The sequence below is a fragment of the Bufo gargarizans genome, chromosome 1 (assembly GCF_014858855.1).
Source record: "Bufo gargarizans isolate SCDJY-AF-19 chromosome 1, ASM1485885v1, whole genome shotgun sequence".
Taxonomy (NCBI): domain Eukaryota; kingdom Metazoa; phylum Chordata; class Amphibia; order Anura; family Bufonidae; genus Bufo; species Bufo gargarizans.
In genome coordinates this window covers 230,208,866-230,227,061 of record NC_058080.1, presented here as the reverse complement: position 1 = coordinate 230,227,061, position 18,196 = coordinate 230,208,866, and the positions used below count along the sequence as shown (strand labels likewise).

General features: G+C 43.0%; 1 protein-coding gene across 1 annotated transcript in view; it reads left to right on the top strand.

Moving 5' to 3' along the window:
* The first annotated feature begins 7,155 nt into the window (after nt 1-7,155).
* Nucleotides 7,156-18,196, top strand: part of QRFPR (pyroglutamylated RFamide peptide receptor) — a 144,449-nt gene continuing 133,408 nt past the window's right edge. Inside the window, exon 1 of the mRNA XM_044277462.1 lies at nt 7,156-7,495. Coding sequence (XP_044133397.1) covers nt 7,156-7,495 — 340 coding nt within the window. The remainder of the gene's footprint in view (nt 7,496-18,196) is intronic.

Below are 18,196 nucleotides of genomic sequence, written 5' to 3'. Positions count from 1 at the left end.
TATGAACTGATGATTTTTATATAATTTTAGGTGCTTTTACCCTTTTGTCTACTTTGGTTATCAATTGTTATAAAATAAAGTATTCAAAGTAGGGTACATGCAATCCAGATCTTGATCAAATAGCAGGTAGAAGAGATAACAGCACTCCAGGGATGTGAAAAAATAGTTATTCCTCTATATCCATAAAAACACAAAGTTTGAGCTCCCCCCAAAGCTTTTTTGAAGCTTGAAAAAAGCTACACATAGGAGCTGAACTGTTTCATTTTTATGAATACAGAGGAATACATCTACTTTATTATCTATATATTATCTTTCTGTTTCTATCTCATATATTTGAGTTTTGACTTTAAGCCAAAAAACTGACATATGATTTGATAAATTCCCCTGAGGTGCTTTGCAAATTTGATATTTTAATTAAAAAAAAATATCTGTGCCCATCCACCACACCAAGGTGACCTCAGTTGAGACTTTCAGTTTTGGCGCCAACATGGACAGGAGTGAGTAAGAAGAGCTCCATGCAGCTAATCTCCAAACCTCCCCTTACATGCCAACCTGAAACCATGACAATCACTTTCTTATAAGACTGGACTAGTCTATGGATCATTTTATTGTACCCATGGGGAACAAAACTAAACCCAAAGGTCAAGGCAAGATTGTGAAGAGCGCAGCCAAAGAAACCATTATGGCTGCGGGGGACCTTCCTCCTTCCGCCCTCGACTCCCAGCCAGACCCAACTCTGCCAGAGCTGGATAATGAAGGAGGGGACACATATTGATTATTGGAAAGTTGCTATTAAGATTTTTGCATGTGATTCTCCATTCGCCACATTTGTGCCAATTCTTGTCACTAAAAGGTACATCTTAAGGCATTGGCTTACTTCATCTCTGCTCTCTCTCAGGGAAATCCTAGAACATGCTTCAATTCATTTGGAGGTGGACAGATGAGAGGCAGAGAGACAGAAAGGACACCACCTTAAGCTTTTTAACAAATTTTTTTTCAGTTTTTATCAAAGTTTTCCAAGCCTCATCTATACTACTGACTAAATTATTGTTTCGACATCTATAGAGAGACAATTAGAGGACATTTCTGCAGTGGGCGGGGAGGGGGGGGGGTAGGTTTTCTTGCTCTATATTTGTCTTTGACTCTTATTCTACTATCATTTAACATATGTCCGAATATCTTGCAATGTACTGCTTATATGGGTATATAATTATAAAAAAAACAATAAACTCTGCTAAAAAAAAAGTGACCTCAGTTGGGATGGGAAACTCTATTTACTACCTATCACTATGATCGTATGGGCATCTAAGTTCAAGGAGAACAGTCTGCTACAATTATTACCTTTCTAGGTCAGCAGGCCACAATGTGTTATCTCTCTCTATGCCAGAAGACTTTCAATGAGCAAGGAGAGCCATGGTGGATAGACAAAGATATTTTTTGATCAAAATATATTTGCTAAGCATTTCATGCTTATTTGTATATAAATATTGTGAGAAAGTGAAGAGACTGGTCTGGGAAAACAGGTATCTATTGCCCAGCAGATTGCATTGTGTATGGTGAAACCCCGGATTTGTCTGCCTCAACCTGTGAGCTGGCTGAGACAGATAAGCAGGAAAGAGTATTGATCTATGTCATGCGTAGCTGCCATAGACCTTCTCTAAAAGTCTGCCTTTTATGGAGTGAAGGGTAGGTGGGCAGGGGGACTCTTCACTCCATCCCGGGTTTTTCCCTAGCTCACAGCTCTGGGTCATGTGGCTCGATAGACGTCTGATATCATTTCCTTCAGAGAATCATAGGTGTGCATTACCTGGGGACTTGCATATGCTGTGTTGCTGTATCAACCAAGGTAACCGTGTGCCATCTGGTTCAGTGGAACCATAGCGTCGGTCTGGTAGCCAGGCATTTGTATCAAGGGATTGTTCTGTGTATTAGCTAGTGGCTAGACGGCCGAGGTGTTTATTATTGCCTGAGTTATGGATGCTTATGCATTATTTTGAAAGTATGAATAAAACACTGTTTTTGGACGTTAACCTGCTTGTGTCCCTGTCTCACTGCATTGCTACCACCTGCCTACCAGAGCAAATCTCCACTATATTATATATATATATATATATATATATATATATACTATACACACACACACACACATCTGGAGGAGTAGCTGCCTCCATGGTTGTACTATTGCTGACCCATCCTCCCACTGGTTGTTTTTAGTTAGCGTCATATGTATCTGAGTCTGCTCTCCCTGCTTATTGTAGGTGTTCTGGCATAGAGGGAGGTAAAACGTTGTGGCCTGCTGACCTTGAGAGGTAACAATTGTAGGAGATACTGTATATATTGTGTGAGTTCACCTTTTTTTGAAAAGTCGGACTGGGGTTTCTAGGGCCCACCAGTAAAATTAATTCTGGGGACCCACTGCACAGATACCTGCACAAATTCCCTGCTCACACAGCCACAGACAGCAGCAAGACACTGCAAAATGATTGATTATGAGGGTCCCTACAGAAGGGGGGGTCCCTAGGAAACAAGAATTCTGGATGCGTCTAGAAGTCATCTGCCACTGAATGCATCTAAAATAATAAACTGTACACTGTCTATCTATATGTAATGTACTAACTCTACTATGCCATGTGCCAATTGTGCAGAGGGTGAGGGACTAGGGGTTCACCTTATTCAGGGGCACACCGGGGGATTCACTTGCCCCCCTGTGGGCCAGTCCGAACCTGCCCATAGGGCATACTGATTGGTAGCAAACAGAGTAGTTTTGTTTGCACCAACACCGAGCATCTGCGCACTCCCAACCCAGCCCCTCCTACCACCGCGGGCACACCAAAACGCCCCACGCTGGTAATGGTGATGCCCCTGCCATCCCCCACCCAGCAAGCAAACCTGCCAATCCGCCCAATAACTTCACCAAACCCCTACTTAAGTCTGCCAGGGGAACCCAACCCCCCCCCCCCCCAGGACACAACAAAAAAGGCAAAAGGATTCAACAAGTCATCTCATCTGGCTGCATGTGTGCTGTGACTCCGTCAGTCGCAGATTCTGACTCCAGCTGAAACATTCTCTGCGCCGTCCCAGAAGATCCTGGCAAAGGAAAATCAGTTGTTAGTCCCCTAGCAACCAGCATGCCAGGGATGTTGAAGAAGCTGCTCTAAGAAGCCTGCGTGGAAAGAGACATGGAGCCAACTTCATGCTGCTCCAGGAGGGGAAGGACCTGTTGCCTCCTGCCACACTGCTCGAAGCAGCCCTGCTCTGAGCGCCAACTTTAACCTGCTAAGGGGCCCCCTCACCTGCTGCCAGACGAGGGGAGCTCGCTGTTCCTGGTCCTGCTCCATTGCTGACCGCTGCAAATGTTGGAGGCGACCGGCCCCAGCCCCGTGAGTCCGGCCTGCCTATTGGATTCCTTCCACGCCAAGGTGCGCGGGAAAGAGCCTGGCCCACCACCTTCTGGTCAGAAGGGTCATGGGAGCGGCTCCTGATGGTGCTGGACTCTGGGGGGCTGATCGGGACTGAGGCTCACCGGCAGGCGGGTCCGCCGCGGTCGGCGTGAAATAGGCTGAGGCAAGGCTGGTACTTTAGCCACCCCCTGCAAGAGATCCGGTACCTGCTCCTGCACCTACCCAGCGCCCTGGACATCAGCTGCTGGCCTCCAACTAAGCCATATCTATGCAAGGTAAGTGCTTCAGCTTCACTGAATCTAACAAAATAGCCTTGTCTACTTCCTGCAAACCCTATTTAACCTTTTATTTCCTGCCCATAAATCAAACTAACCAATCCCCATTCCCTGGGTCTCCCTGAACCAAACCCACCGTCATGCCAGCCTCCCCTAAGGCCCTGCCCCTGGTCTGGCCTCTTCTGGCTCTGGTTTGAAAACTGTAGAATATGTATCGTGGATCAACCCATTTAAGCTGAAGGATGGCATGACCAGAAATGCTCTGGCATTGAAAATCTGTGCTCATAGCAGACGTCAATTTTATTTTCTGTCTTTAGGAAAGTGTGCATCTCTTAATACATTTGCCACAATTTACTCCAACAGACTTTTACAAAATGTTAGTCTTAATGCATCTGCCCCATGGTGTTTCAACTAGCTTGTAATACTCAGATTCTTTTAACGTCATGTCATTTTTTAAGGGGTTTTCTGAATATTTTATACTGATGAACTACCCTCAGGATAAGTCCGACACTCTAACCTATCAGCTGTGGGCAGCCCCTCCTTGGCTGCTATGAGTTCCAGGGCCAGGCAGTGGCAAAGCAGTGAGAAAGAACTGTTAACAGATATGAGCGGAGCTTTGTTTCAACAAGAGCAATGGTGATGCCTTCATTGCACCAAATGCCTAATTTGCACATTAAGGTCTCATGCACACGACCGTATGTATTTAGTGGTCTGCAAAAAATACAGATGACGTCCGTGTGAATTCCATATTTTGCGGAACGGAACAGCTGGCCCCTAATAGAACAGTACTATCCTTGTCCATAATGAGGACAATAATAGGACATGTTCTATTTTTTTGCAGAATGGAAATACGGACAAATGGAAACAGACTGCAGTACCTTCTGGTTTTTTTTCGGACCCATTGAAATGAATGGTTCCGTATACAGTCCGCAAAAATAACAGAATGGACACGGAAAGAAAATATGTTTGTGTGCATGACCCCTAAGAAAAATCCTAACTCGGGAATATAGCCTCGGATCAACAAAAGAAAAACAGCACATTTTTGTATAAGTGCCAAATCAGATCCTTCTCATAGAAATCTGCTCACCTGGGGCTTATTCTTCCTTGCACTTTTCCTATTTTCTTGGAATGTAATCCCATATACAGCGAGTTGACGGAGTAGCACAACAGATTACCACACACTCAACAGTCATTAATTAATTCATAGGAAATGTTTATTGAACACTAGAAAGCTGCTTATTTTTGCATTTAATACGCAAAAGAAGAGGAAGCATATCAATGCAAAGGTGTCTATCACCTTTCTTATTAGAGGCAGTCCATTATAACATTCTGTTTTCCTGTACCCACCAGTAGTTGGTGCTTGCTGCATGATAATATAAACGGCTGTTACCAAACTTAAAGGGGTTTTCCAGGACTTAGCTATCATCAGAATAGGTCATCAGTTTCAAATGGGTGGGGGGGGGCAAAACTATACAGTGGACAGAGCAGGAGGATGAACGCGCCGTCCACTGTGTAGTGCCTGTGCTTGGGTACTGCAGCTCTGCATCCATACAAGTGAATGGGAGCAGAGCTGCAGTACACTGGAACAGGAAACTACATAGTAGATGGAGCTTTTGGGCCACTGTATCATTTTCAGTTGATCAGTGGTGGTGCCAGGTGTTCACCCCCTACAAATCTGATCCTGAGTATAGGTCATCAATAGCTAAGTCCCAGAAAACCCCTCTAGTAAAATTCAGTATATAATGCTCTATATAATTCATTGATTGTGTACTGAAATAGCACATACAAGACACTTACTAATGTATAGTAATTGACCATATTGCCTCCTTTTCTTTTCTTGGATTTTTCCATTGCATTATACAATGCTCATTTCCAGGCGGTACTGTTGTGCTTGCACATTATAGGAAAAAGCCCCATTCTCTCCACTGGGTAGGACTGTGGGAGCACGTGCAGGCAGCAGCTCCTCACCACCCCATTTCTGCGCTGCAGGGTGGTCGTAACCCCTGGAAATTAGTTTAGTCAGCAAAGGACGCAATATGGACAATCACAGTATATTAGAAAGTGCCTTCTCTACATGTTAAATGCCATTTTGCTGAAGCAAGACAATCACTTTAAAGGGGTTCTCCAAGGCCTATAATGGCCCTTAAAATGCCCAGGCCTCTCACACAGATTGTACTTACCTCGCTCCCCGGCAACCGTGTCACTTCTGATGCCGGCATGGCCAGCACTACATCTTCCCATCACGTGATTGAAAACATCTGGCATGGGTAAGGGAGGGGTGTCAGCCAATAGCAGGCCACGACAGGAATGAGCCTCCCTAGCATCGCGGGTGACACTAGAGAGGCTCGTTCCCGCCAGGGCCTGCTATTGGCTGCCACCGCCCCCCCCCCCCCACGCTGGATGTTATCATCTGTGCGATGGGGAGATGCAGCGGTGGCCGGGACGGCATGAGAAGTGACGAGGGTGCCAGGGAGGGAAGTACAATCTGTGTGAGGGGCCCGGGCATTTGGGGGGGGGGCATTATAGGGGTTAAATAACTCATTTAAGCCTTTGCGTATTGAGGGGGTAGAAATAATGCAGCCTTGAAAACTGAAACGACAAATTCAAATCTGGTGCAGGTGTAGAACAACCACAACTGGCAATCTGAAGCACTTAGTTATACCAGGAGCAGCAATCTACTTTCCTTATCTTTTGGAGAGGTAACAGCTGAGTAGATCACATGTAGTAGGACTGTATGTGTTACTTTTTATACAACTATTAGCAATTCCTATATTATCTTATGCCATGAACATTAGGGGCAGCCCCACACACTGCCACATGTAGTATTTCAGTCTACAGCACCAGATCTTCCTAACACTGTATCTGACCTTGTTACTTCAGCTTTTCTCATCTTGACTTGAGGTTTCTACTTAGCATTGCCAGTCATGCCTCGTTAGCAGCAATCACCCCGTGTGAGGGTCTTCCTCTCATTACATACCTACCTGACTAGTATACAAGATTTGGTAGAGTGAAGCTCCTTTCCTCTGGGTCAGTCCATGCGTCATCTGCAGGCAGGAGTCCACCCATAAAGGAGGCATTGCTGGGGGGGCATAGCCAGTGGAGGGAGAGGGATTCTAGGCTCCTGTAGCCTGCTGCAGCTCTGACTGTGTACACATGAAGAGGAGCTGTCCTTCAGCATCACGGACAGTGAAGCTCTGCACTTGGAGTCCTCCTGGATCCTAGCTCCCTAGTGTAGATGGAAAAGTTCTGTGGTGGTGGTGTCCCTCACAGTTCCTTCTCTCACCTGTTCTCTTTCTTGTAAGCAGTTGGATCTGATGCAAAATGCTATTGCAAGCCCTGGACACTTCAGAGTCTAATATTGATGTGAGAAGAAGTTCTACAGCATGTTCTTATGATCCTCTGAAGTGTTCTGCTGCACTGGCTGCATGAAGAGGAGTGGGTCAGCTCAGCCTGATCGCACAGCAGAGTTCGCCGACTGAATGCAGTCCCTCAACATCACCCCTGAGCTGATCTCCAGGCTCCTGCAGGAGAACAACCTCACCCGGGAGCGGTTCATTGAGCTTTACCAGCTGCAGCCCCTCATCTACATCCCAGAGCTCCCTGCCAGCACCAAGGTTGCTTTTGTGACAATATGTGTGCTGATATTTGTGCTGGCACTGTTCGGAAACTCCCTGGTCCTCTATGTGGTGACCACAAGCAAAGCCATGAGGACAGTCACCAACATTTTCATCTGCTCCTTGGCTGTGAGCGACCTGCTCATTGCCTTTTTCTGTATCCCCTTCACTATGCTCCAGAACATCTCGTCCAACTGGCTGGGAGGTGAGTAACTGTAATCAAGGAACACTTAGGAAGGGTTAAGAAAGCTGTTACTTGTAGTGAAGCCATGGTAAGTCACAAATACCCTATGCTGGGCAGTAGCTTTTCAGAGAAAAATCTGCTGATGAAGTGTTGCTAAAGAAACAGGTTGGCTGTGGTGTTAAAACGAGTGCAATCATAGAAGTATCAGAAATGTTCTTTTTCCATCAGGCTAAAAATGTCTTAATGGTCAAGATTACACATACCCCAGACTAGAAATGCTCTATAGAGCTTTTTTGGGGATGGATAGATGTCTATGGATTAGATACATAGTTGGACAGATAGATATTTGATAGCTGATAGATACATAGATAATAGTTGGACAGTTAGATAGATACATAGATGATGGCTAGATAGATGGATAATAAAAAGATCGGTAGAATAGATATTAGATAGAGAGTAGAAAGAGAGATACAAAGATGATAGATACATAGATGAATGATAGATAAAAAAAAATTGATATTAGATATATTGGATTTAGGTAGCTCAATGATAGATTAAGATTAGACTGGTATAGAGTATACTGTAGATTAGTTATAGGTTAGAATGATAGATAGATAGATAGATAGATAGATAGATAGATAGATAGATAGATAGATTCAGGAGTCCCAGGAGATTAGATCGATTGATTATATAGATTTTGATTAGAATGGTATGGAATACATATTCAATAGTTATAGGTTAGACAGGTAGACATATAGATAGATAGACTGACAGACCTATAAAACAGACCTGTAATGCAAAACTTGGAAAATACTGATAAATAGATACTTTACATAAATATAGATTAGATAGGTATAGATTGATAGAAAATGTATGAAAGGCAAAGCTTTCAGTCGGTAAATACTAAATATTATTTTATTATTTGCTAACTTGAAATTTTCTTCTCTCAAAGATGCTCTGCAGTTAGCTGGGGCCATATACATTAATAGCTTAGAACAGTTGGGCTGTATAATATTCTGAATGGTCTATAATGTATAGGATTATGCTGCTGAAGAGCTGAATTCAGTTCAAAGAGGCTGAACTGCAGAGATGAGGGGAAAAAAAGAAGAAGTCTGCATTCTCCAGGCTCCAACAGGTTTTAAAATGTCATTTGAGTGAAGTGTAACCTATAGTGTACTGTCAGTATTTGCCATGAATGTAAGAAATATAGGACGGCATACTAAGGTCTTGTTTTTGTATATTGCGGACTTGTAACAGTTCTCATACATGTACACAGTTACAGTATATTACATCTCTGTGATTGATCAAAATACAGTATTTAGTGCCAAGGGAAGGAGAGGAACCTATCCACTAAGATTAGAAAAGCATTTCCCAAAGAAAATAATTCTTGCCGCTAAATTTATGGCTCAAACGGAGAGCTATAATATGGTGTGTTTGAGCTCTTAAACTGAGACCGCTGTGCACCCATGTTTAAATGTCCATATAGCAGGTGTAACATCTGCATCATCTAAAGCTCTGTTGAATTGTACTCGAAAATCATGATCACCCCGTAGAACGGTATTGGATCCACATATTTTAGCTGTTCTATAAACCCTAACGATGGCCATATTATGAACCTCTGAAGTTTGCCTCAAATACTGTACCACATCATTTTGCAATGTAAACGGTAGTAATGCCTTCTTTCTCCCTTTATCAATGGAATGCAGTTTCGGTTTCGAGGATGAACTACTAAGCCTTGGGGTTCTCCAGGAATTAATAAAATTAAATTAATGAAAATACCTAAATATTACTTTATTATAAACACATTCCTTTACAGCTTTCATTATTTATAATGGCTTATTTTTTCTAGGTGGCAATTAGCAGGAGAAATAAAATGGCCATTGTCTTATTAGCAGACATAAAACCCGTCCTAAAAATACAGCAAGACAGGTTAATTCAAAGCACTGAGCTATAGAGCTGCCTCAGCTCTCGTCACTTTCTGCCTGTCATGAATTACAATCCTACAGTACATACAGCTGATAAAATCTTCAGCTACAATCCTGGTCAAAAGTTTTGAGACTGACACAAAGCTTGGTTTTCCCAATATTTGCTGCGTCAATTTTTATGGTGGCAATTTGCATTAACTGTAGATTGTTATAAAAAAGTTATCAGGTGAATTGCAATTAATTGCTAAGTCACTCCTGGCTATGAAAATTAACTTAATCACAAAACCCCCATTTGCATTGCATTTCATCACTGTCACAAAGTGGCATGCAAACATTAGTTCAGTGATCTACTTGTTCACTCAGGAGAAGGAGTTAATGCGGACAAGGCAGCTAATATCACTCTGTCATACTGATTGGAATAGAAGAGCAGACTGTTTGACTTAAAATGGAGGTGGTGCTTGAAATCATTGTCTTCTTCTGTTAACCATGGTTAACTTAAAAAAAAAAAAAACACATGCAGCCATCAATGCCTTGCATCAAAGGGGCTTCACAGGCAAGGTTGTTTCTACTTGTAAGATTGCACCTAAATCAACCATTTATCGGATCATGAAGACCTTCAAGGAAAGAAGATCGATTGCTTTGTAGAAGGTTTCAGGGCACCTAAGAAAGTCCAGAAAGTGCCAGGACCGCCTCCTAAAGAGGATTCAGCAACGGAATTGGTTCACTGTCAGTGCAGAACTTGCTCAGGAATGGCAGCAGGCAGATGTGAATGACTTTGCATGCACAGTGAGGTGGAGGCTTTTGGAAGATTGCCTGGTGTCAAGAAGGGCAGCAAAGAAGCCAATTCTCTCCAAAAAAAAGATCAAGACTGACTTTCTGCAGGAAATATGAGGATTGGATTGTAGAGAACTGAGTAAAGTTATGTTCTATGATGAAGCCCCATTCAGACTATTTGGCACATCTGGAAAAATGATTGTCCACAGAAGTAAAGTTGAGCCCTACCATGAGTCCTGTGTCATACAATCATACAAACAGTAAAGCATCTTGAGACCATTCATGTGTGGGGTTGCTTCTCATCCAAAAAGTGGGCTGACTTTTTTACAATTTTACCTAAGAACATTGAATATAGAATGGTGTCAAAACAACCCTCAAGAACAACTTCTTTCCATCATCCAGAAGCGATTGGATGATGAACAATGTTTTTCCCAGAATTGTGGAACACAATATCACAAGTCAAGAGTGATAACTAAGGCTCGATTAACAAAACACTGAAATTTCGAGTCCATAGCCAGTAAACACCCCAGATCTCAATTCCATTAAGAATCTGTGGTCAATCCTCAAAAAGTGGGCGAACAAACAAAAACACAGAAACTGTGATAAACTCCAGTCACTGTTTAGGTAAGAATGGGTATCGCATCAGTCAAGATTTGGCCCAGATGCTGATATCCAGTATGCCAAAGTGAATTGCAAAAGTTTGAAAATGAAGGGTAAACATTAAATATTAAGCTTTTGCATAAAGTTGATGTATTTGTTAATAAAAGTATGAAAAAAAATTAAATGCTTAAAACTGTACTTCAGTATTCCATATAAACATCTAGCACAATTTGCACTATATGGCTAGAGGGAACCAGCTATAGGTTTACTGCTCTTCCATCTAGTCATATTGCAGCTGCCTGAACACACAAATAAATGCATTTATGAAATCTATATTTTCCCTGTTGAGGTAGCCATGCTCTGAGATGTAATGTTAATTTTTGCATCCACTTTGGAGAGTGCCGGATTTTTCAATTACATTTAAAATAGGATGTACTTCCATATGGAAAGCTTTATTTGTTTTTACTGTGAGAGGCCAGGAAGTGACAGCTGATGTACATTGAGGACAGAAAGGACAGTGTCACGACCCTTGGTCATGGTCGTGACTCTTGTGGCCGCATGCAGTTGCCTGCGGTCTTGGTGTTGTTGTCAATCACAGGTGAAGGCTATAGTATGTTGCCTCACCTGTGGTTGCCGCTGGCAACATTGGGTATGTGGCAGCAGAGCAGCCTGAGCGGTGCTAGGCAGCTTGCTGCAGTAGGCATGCGGTTGCACCTTTCAACCTCTCCTATAGGTGTGCTTTTTATCAGTGTGCACGGGGTGTTATATATGTTGTGTGCACTTCCCCTTTAAGTTGATGTTTTCCCTTCCCTGGTGTTGGAAGGGTTATCTTCCTTCCTAGTGTTTGTGTGCACTGGGTGTGTCTGACTGTTGGGTGTGGCTTCTTGGTCCTATAAAGCCTCAGTGGAAGGTAGTAGTCAGAGGGGGTTCTTCAGCCATGCTTGCTGGAGACATCCTCCTGGTTATTTACCATCTGCCAGTGAGGGCCATCCTGGTGGTCATAAACTTTATGTCTGTTGTTGCAGCATATGGTTTACTGGGTTCCCGTGTGATGTCTGTTGTGTGCTGTGTCCTTGGTGTTGGTTGTGGATAGCAGCACTTGCACGTGGGTTCCAGGTTGTGTGTCTGTGGCAGGTAAGTGTGGTACTAGTCTCACTTACCTGTCATTACCATATGTCTGTTTATGTTTCCCCTTTCGGTGTAGCTTGGCCAGTGAGACTCCTGTTCCTCCGTGTCTAGGAGGAACGGGTCGTCTTACCCTGCTCCTAGTCCAGGGCCACCCTGAGGGCGAGCAGAAATATCAGGTTCCGGAGTATGGGGTTCAGGGTTGGCTCATACGGATAGGAGACAGGGTCAGAATTAGGGATGTGTATGAGGTGACCAGCTCCCTAATTCTCTGTCCTGGCCTTGCAGCGACTCCATCTGCTGATACCGCACGGCTGAGGGTTTTCCCCATCCGCAGCCGTGACATACAGACTGTGCTAATGTGGGGATAATGTGGTAATATAGCAGAGTTCATCCAAGTGCTGCTGCCCATTATCCCCACCCATCCTCTCTCCATTTCAGCTGTCAATTTGCTGTTCCTACACAGACAGCTGAAGATCTGATCAGCTGTTTGGAATATCACAATTCATGACAGGCAGAGCAGTGAGAAGAGCTGAGGCAGCTCTTTAGCTCAGTGCTCTGAAATAGGCAGTCCTGCTGTTATTACAATAGGTTTTGTGTGTCCTAATAGGACAGTGGCCATTTTATACCTGCTGATGATACTTGTAACTTCCATAGTGGCCAATGGCATGTTAATAAACGCTATAGGAATAAAACATGTATAGTATATACACTTTGTAAAAAAAAATACCAAAAAATTACATTATCTACTGTAGTATTGTTACATCCAATGCAATGATTTCAAGTGATATGAAGAAACATGGTAGAAAAGCAGAAACCATTGGCAACTCCACACTAGCCTGACAATGGTACACTGCACTAGCTTGACAAAGTTAATTTTCTTTCTCTTTTTGTCAAATTATATTACAGAGTTTAACCACTGTTATCATATACCATAGGTCTTCTACCACATGCACAAATGTTCAATTTATTCCACAAAATCATGGATCTCACAGCAAATGTCTGGCTAGGCACGTAAAATATAATTACAGTGCTAATTAGCACTTGCTATCTGATCTCTCATGTTGCAGAAGCCTGAAACTGAATAATAGCAGTCAAAAGAGTCTGACTCCTTATTGATCTTCGATGAAGGAAAACTTTAATAAATTGGCTGTAACTGAAACATTCCTTTGAGAACAAATACTTAATTCCCAAATCTCTTTAGAGTTGCTTCTGCAATATCATTTCATTTCACTTCTACTCTGACGCTACCAGGCCTGTCTCTGCAATTAGAGGCATACAGAGGTACATTTATTGACACCAGTGTTTTAGGCTCCAGTCTTAATAAAGGCCCACAGCTGGTTTTGGATCCGCCGAAGTTATGAAGGGGCGCCGGCCTCTCCATAACGTCTGCGCATGCAACGTCAGTTCTAAATGTAAGACAGCTTCCTAGCTGTCTTACATTTAGATTATTTTCTACACCTAAAACAAGCATAGAAAATGAATAATGAAATGGGCTTCCTGGCCCATCCCCTTCCCATCCACTCCATAGCCACGATTTTAGACCATTGTGCCACCATCTGCGGGTGAAATACGCCTAATTTAGCCCTTTTTGCTTAATTTAGGCGTATTTCAGATTAATAAATGACCCCATTAATGTTTTCCAGCCCTATTACAGCTCAAAACAGATCCATAATAGGGCCATGTCATAGGACTCAATAGTTTCAAAAAGTATATTAGAATGTCATGCCCTGCTCAGGTCATGTGCTGAGGTCTGCTAGATTAGCAGCACATGTGTAGCCTTTTGTTATTGTTTTGGAGTTGAGCTGTATCCGCCTCCCTTCAGGTGCACTGGGTAAATTACGCCCACTTCCAGTGTCCTGTGCAGGCTATAGCTTCTGTCTTGTTCAAAGGAAGGAAGGAGGGAAGGATTGCTGTTCCTGCTCAGTACAAGATAAGTTGGTTTTGTTTTCTTGTGATGGTCTGTCTAGGCTGTTAGAGAGACGACTGCACCCTCCAGGTTCTGAGGGAGCAAGCTGCCTCTTTCCCTCTTTCACCATCTTAGGGATTTTAGGGAATCTTCAGCCTAGGCACAAGGACATGTTCATTCTCACCTTCAGGGTCTGAATGTGGGCATAGAAGTCTAGGAAGAGCTGGTAGGGATTTGTCAGGAGGTTACCTTTATCACCAGCTTCTTGCCTAGACATTTGTTTTGTTGTATTCTGTGTATCTTGTATCCTGTCCAGCGTGACATAGAATTTTGGATATTTTTATTTATACATTTTCTATAAGTAGAAAATGTCTTTATTTTTATAAAGTATTATGAAAACCCAACTAAGCAGCCACAATGGTATAGCTGTAGTTTCCCAAAAATGTTATTATAGCGTAGGTATTATTGAAACCAAAATGGAGTTACAAAATAGAATAGGATTATAAAAGGATCAATAATCTTAATAATCTTGCTACTTCTAAAGACAAATAATGATAATATGCAGTTTTAAGCAGAACTAATGCAACATGTGAACACTACTGAATGGGCCCTAGTAGAGACCCTCGGGAGGTAAACCTCAAAAAGAACAGCCGGTCACAGCATGTGACAGTTCAACAAATTATATTGTATATTATATGGCAAAAATTATGCTAATGATCATCTAGACACTGATGCATGCATTTTAGTTCCCACTTGCTGACAAACATAGCCTCATAAGCATATATACATATAAATCAATATAATACAGTGACAGTAAAACAAGGAGTCCTAAATATATATTGTCACATCGGCATCCAGTTGCACAATAATCAAAAGCAAAAACAGATCCTCAGTTTTATTGGACATCAACTTAACATCAATATTTTTTGAAGTTTTAGAATCATTCTTTGACCACACTGCATCCAGACAATGCTGATTTTTTGTATTTTGTGCCTGTGCACCCACCACTGCATCTCTGCACTATTGTCATGGTCCCTGCTAGATAAACAATCACCACTGCTATCAATAGAAGCAACACATCATCTGTGTTTTATTTTTTCTTCTGCCATCATACTTTACGCTGGCTAAATGACCATACATCTCAGCTGGAAGCAATGGTCAAAGTCTTCCTGTACTATTTCCAAAGCTGTGAGTTACCTGTAAGAAAATTTACTAGTGTTGAGCGATCATGCTCAGCCACACACCAGTTAGGCTTGAGCATGGCTATGCTCGGCACATCACGGAGTTCGGCCGAACACCGCGTGTGCTCGAGTGCGATGCTCATGTCAGTGTATTTAAATCTAATTTAGCCTCTATTTCTATGCAGAAGATCGCTGTACAGTGAGAGAATCCCTAAGTTTAAGTCCATGGCTTAAGAATCCCTGCTCTGACTTCATATATAGCTATGTCTTTATATGGAGTCAGTGCTTGGGGACAACCCAGTGTATTTAACACTAAATATATAATAATATGTGAACATATATTATGGATAAAAAACATATATATACAGTCAGGTCCATAAATATTGGGACATGAACACAATTCTAAAAATTTTGGCTCTATACACCACCAAAATGTATTTGAAATGAAACGAACAAGATGTGCTTTAACTGCAGACTGTCAACTTTAATTTGAGGGTATTTACATCCAAATCAGGTGAACGGTGTAGGAATTACAACAGTTTGCATATGTGCCTCCCACTTGTTAAGGGACCAACAGTAATGGGACAATTGGCTTATCAGTTGTTCCATTGCCAGGTGTGTGTTATTCCCTCATTATCCCAATTACAATGAGCAGATAAAAGGTCCAGAGTTCATTTCAAGTGTGCTATTTGCATTTGGAATCTGTTGCTGTCAACTCTCAAGATGAGATCCAAAGAGCTGTCACTATCGGTGAAGCAAGCCATCATTAGGCTGAAAAAACAAAACAAACCCATTAGAGAGATAGAAAAAACATTAGGCGTGGCCAAAACAACTGTTTGGAACATTCTTAAAAAGAAGGAACGCATCGGTGAGCTCAGCAACACCAAAAGACCCGGAAGACCACGGAAAACAACTGTGGTGGATGACCGAAGAATTATTTCCGTGGTGAAGAAAACACCCTTCACAAAAGTTGACCAGATCAAGAACACTCTCCAGGAGGTAGATGTATGTGTGTCAAAGTCAACAATCAAGAAAGGACTTTACCAGAGTGAATACAGAGGGTTCACCAAAAGATGTAAACCATTGGTGAGCCTCAAAAACAGAAAGGCCAGATTAGAGTTTCCCAACGACATCTAAAAAAGCCTTTACAGTTCTGGAACAACATCCTATGGACAGATGAGACCAAGATCAACTTGTACCAGAGTGATGGGAATAGAAGAGTATGGAGAAGGAAAGGAACTGCTCATCAGTGAAGCATGGTGGTGGTAGTGTCATGGCGTGGGCATGTATGGCTGCCAATGGAACTGTTTCTCTTGTATTTATTGATGATGTGACTGCTGACAAAAGCAGCAGGATGAATTCTGAAGTGTTTCGGGCAATATTATCTGCTCATATTCAGCCAAATGCTTCAGAACTCATTGGACGGCGCTTCACAGTGCAGATAGACAATGACCCAAAGCATACTGCAAAAGCAACTAAAGAGTTTTTTAAGGGAAAAAAGTGGAATGTTATGTAATGGCCAAGTCAATCACCTGACCTGAATCGGATTGAGAATGCATTTCACTTGCTGAAGACAAAACAGGAGAATGCCCCAAGAACAAGCAGGAACTGAAGACAGTCGCAGTAGAGGCCTGGCAGAGCATCACCAGGGATGGAACCCAGCATCTGGTGATGTCTATGCGCTCCAGACTTCAGGCTGTAATTGACTGCAATGGATTTGCAACCAAGTATTAAAAAGTGAAAGTTTGATTTCTGAATATCTGTCCCATTGCCTTTCGTCCCTTAACAAGTGGGAGGCACATATGCAAACTGTTGTAATTCCTACAACGTTCACCTGATTTGGATGTAAATACCCTCAAATTGAAGCTGACAGTCTGCAGTTAAAGCACATCGTGTTAGTTTTATTTTAAATCCATTGTGGTGGTGTATAGAGCCAAAAATGTTAGAATTGTGTCAATGTGCCAATATTTATGGACCTGACTGCAGTTAGACCTGCTAAAATGTGAAGTTGTACGTATTGCGCCAAAATATGCACATCATTAAAGGGGTTAGCCATTCTCCGTGTATTTTCTGCAACTGTGTGGGAGGCAGGGAAAAAGGATATTTCCTAATATATGTATTTAAGTAGATATGCCTATTTTTTTTTCAACAATCTGAAGCCACGCTCCCTAAACCTCGCTCTGATGTGCAGCCAGTCCGTCCATGGCTGCACGCGACATGGAGAAGCTCCGTCCATGCCTACTGTGTAAATGAGCATGCGCTGCTTTTCCACATCGCATTGCAGCGCATGCCCAGTCTGCCACTGCCATAGGCGCGCTCCCTGCTCCTACTCTGCTTTTTCTGTCAGACTTCTGAGCGTCAGTACCATCCTACCTACAGCAGCCCCTGACGGTAGGTGTGCCCAGCTTGCCACAGAGTGCACGGAGGAAAGGTTCTGATCTCCACAGTTCATGACTGTGAAGATCAGAACCTTCTAAAATGTAGATATAATGTCCTTTCCCCCCTGCAACCTTCAATGTGCCCCCTCATTTTCTTTACTTAGCAGGCGGGAAGACCGGGCGCGTGATTCCCCGATCCTCCCCCCTGCAGCCCTCAATGTGCCTCCATATTTTATAAGCTGGCGGGAAGACCGGGCCCGCGGCACCGCCTCCTAGCTAATTTGTTCACTTCACTTGCCTCTGTGTAATCTCGCACAGGCTCACTGGCATAGGCATCGTCGAGCGAAGTGCACATGCGGCGTCTTCCAGCGCACCTCGTTAGACGATGCCTCTGCCAGTGCTTCTCTGCAATTACAAGGCAAGTGAAGTGAATAAATTAGAGGAGAATCCCCGCCCCGTCTATCTTCCGAACTGTCTCCCGTCTGCTAGCCCCGCCTCCCACCTCCTAGCCCCGCCTTCTAGTTCCGCCTCCCGCTTGCTAACTCCACCACGCATGATTCCTCTGGATTGCCACAACCCCACCAGTAATGAAGTAAGTGACATGAGGACAGTGCAGAGGTGTATGTGTGTGGAGGAGGGGGGGTCACTCAGCTTACCCAGGCTATTCCTCTGCACATATGCCATTCAGAACAGGAGGAAAGCTGGGTGCTATTATGTAATGTGACTCAGCTTTCCTGATAACCTGCATGGCACAAGTGCAGAGGCATGAGAAGATATGAGGGTAGGTGGGAGTTGTGTTATTCAGCTTTCTCCGACTATTCTCATGTCTC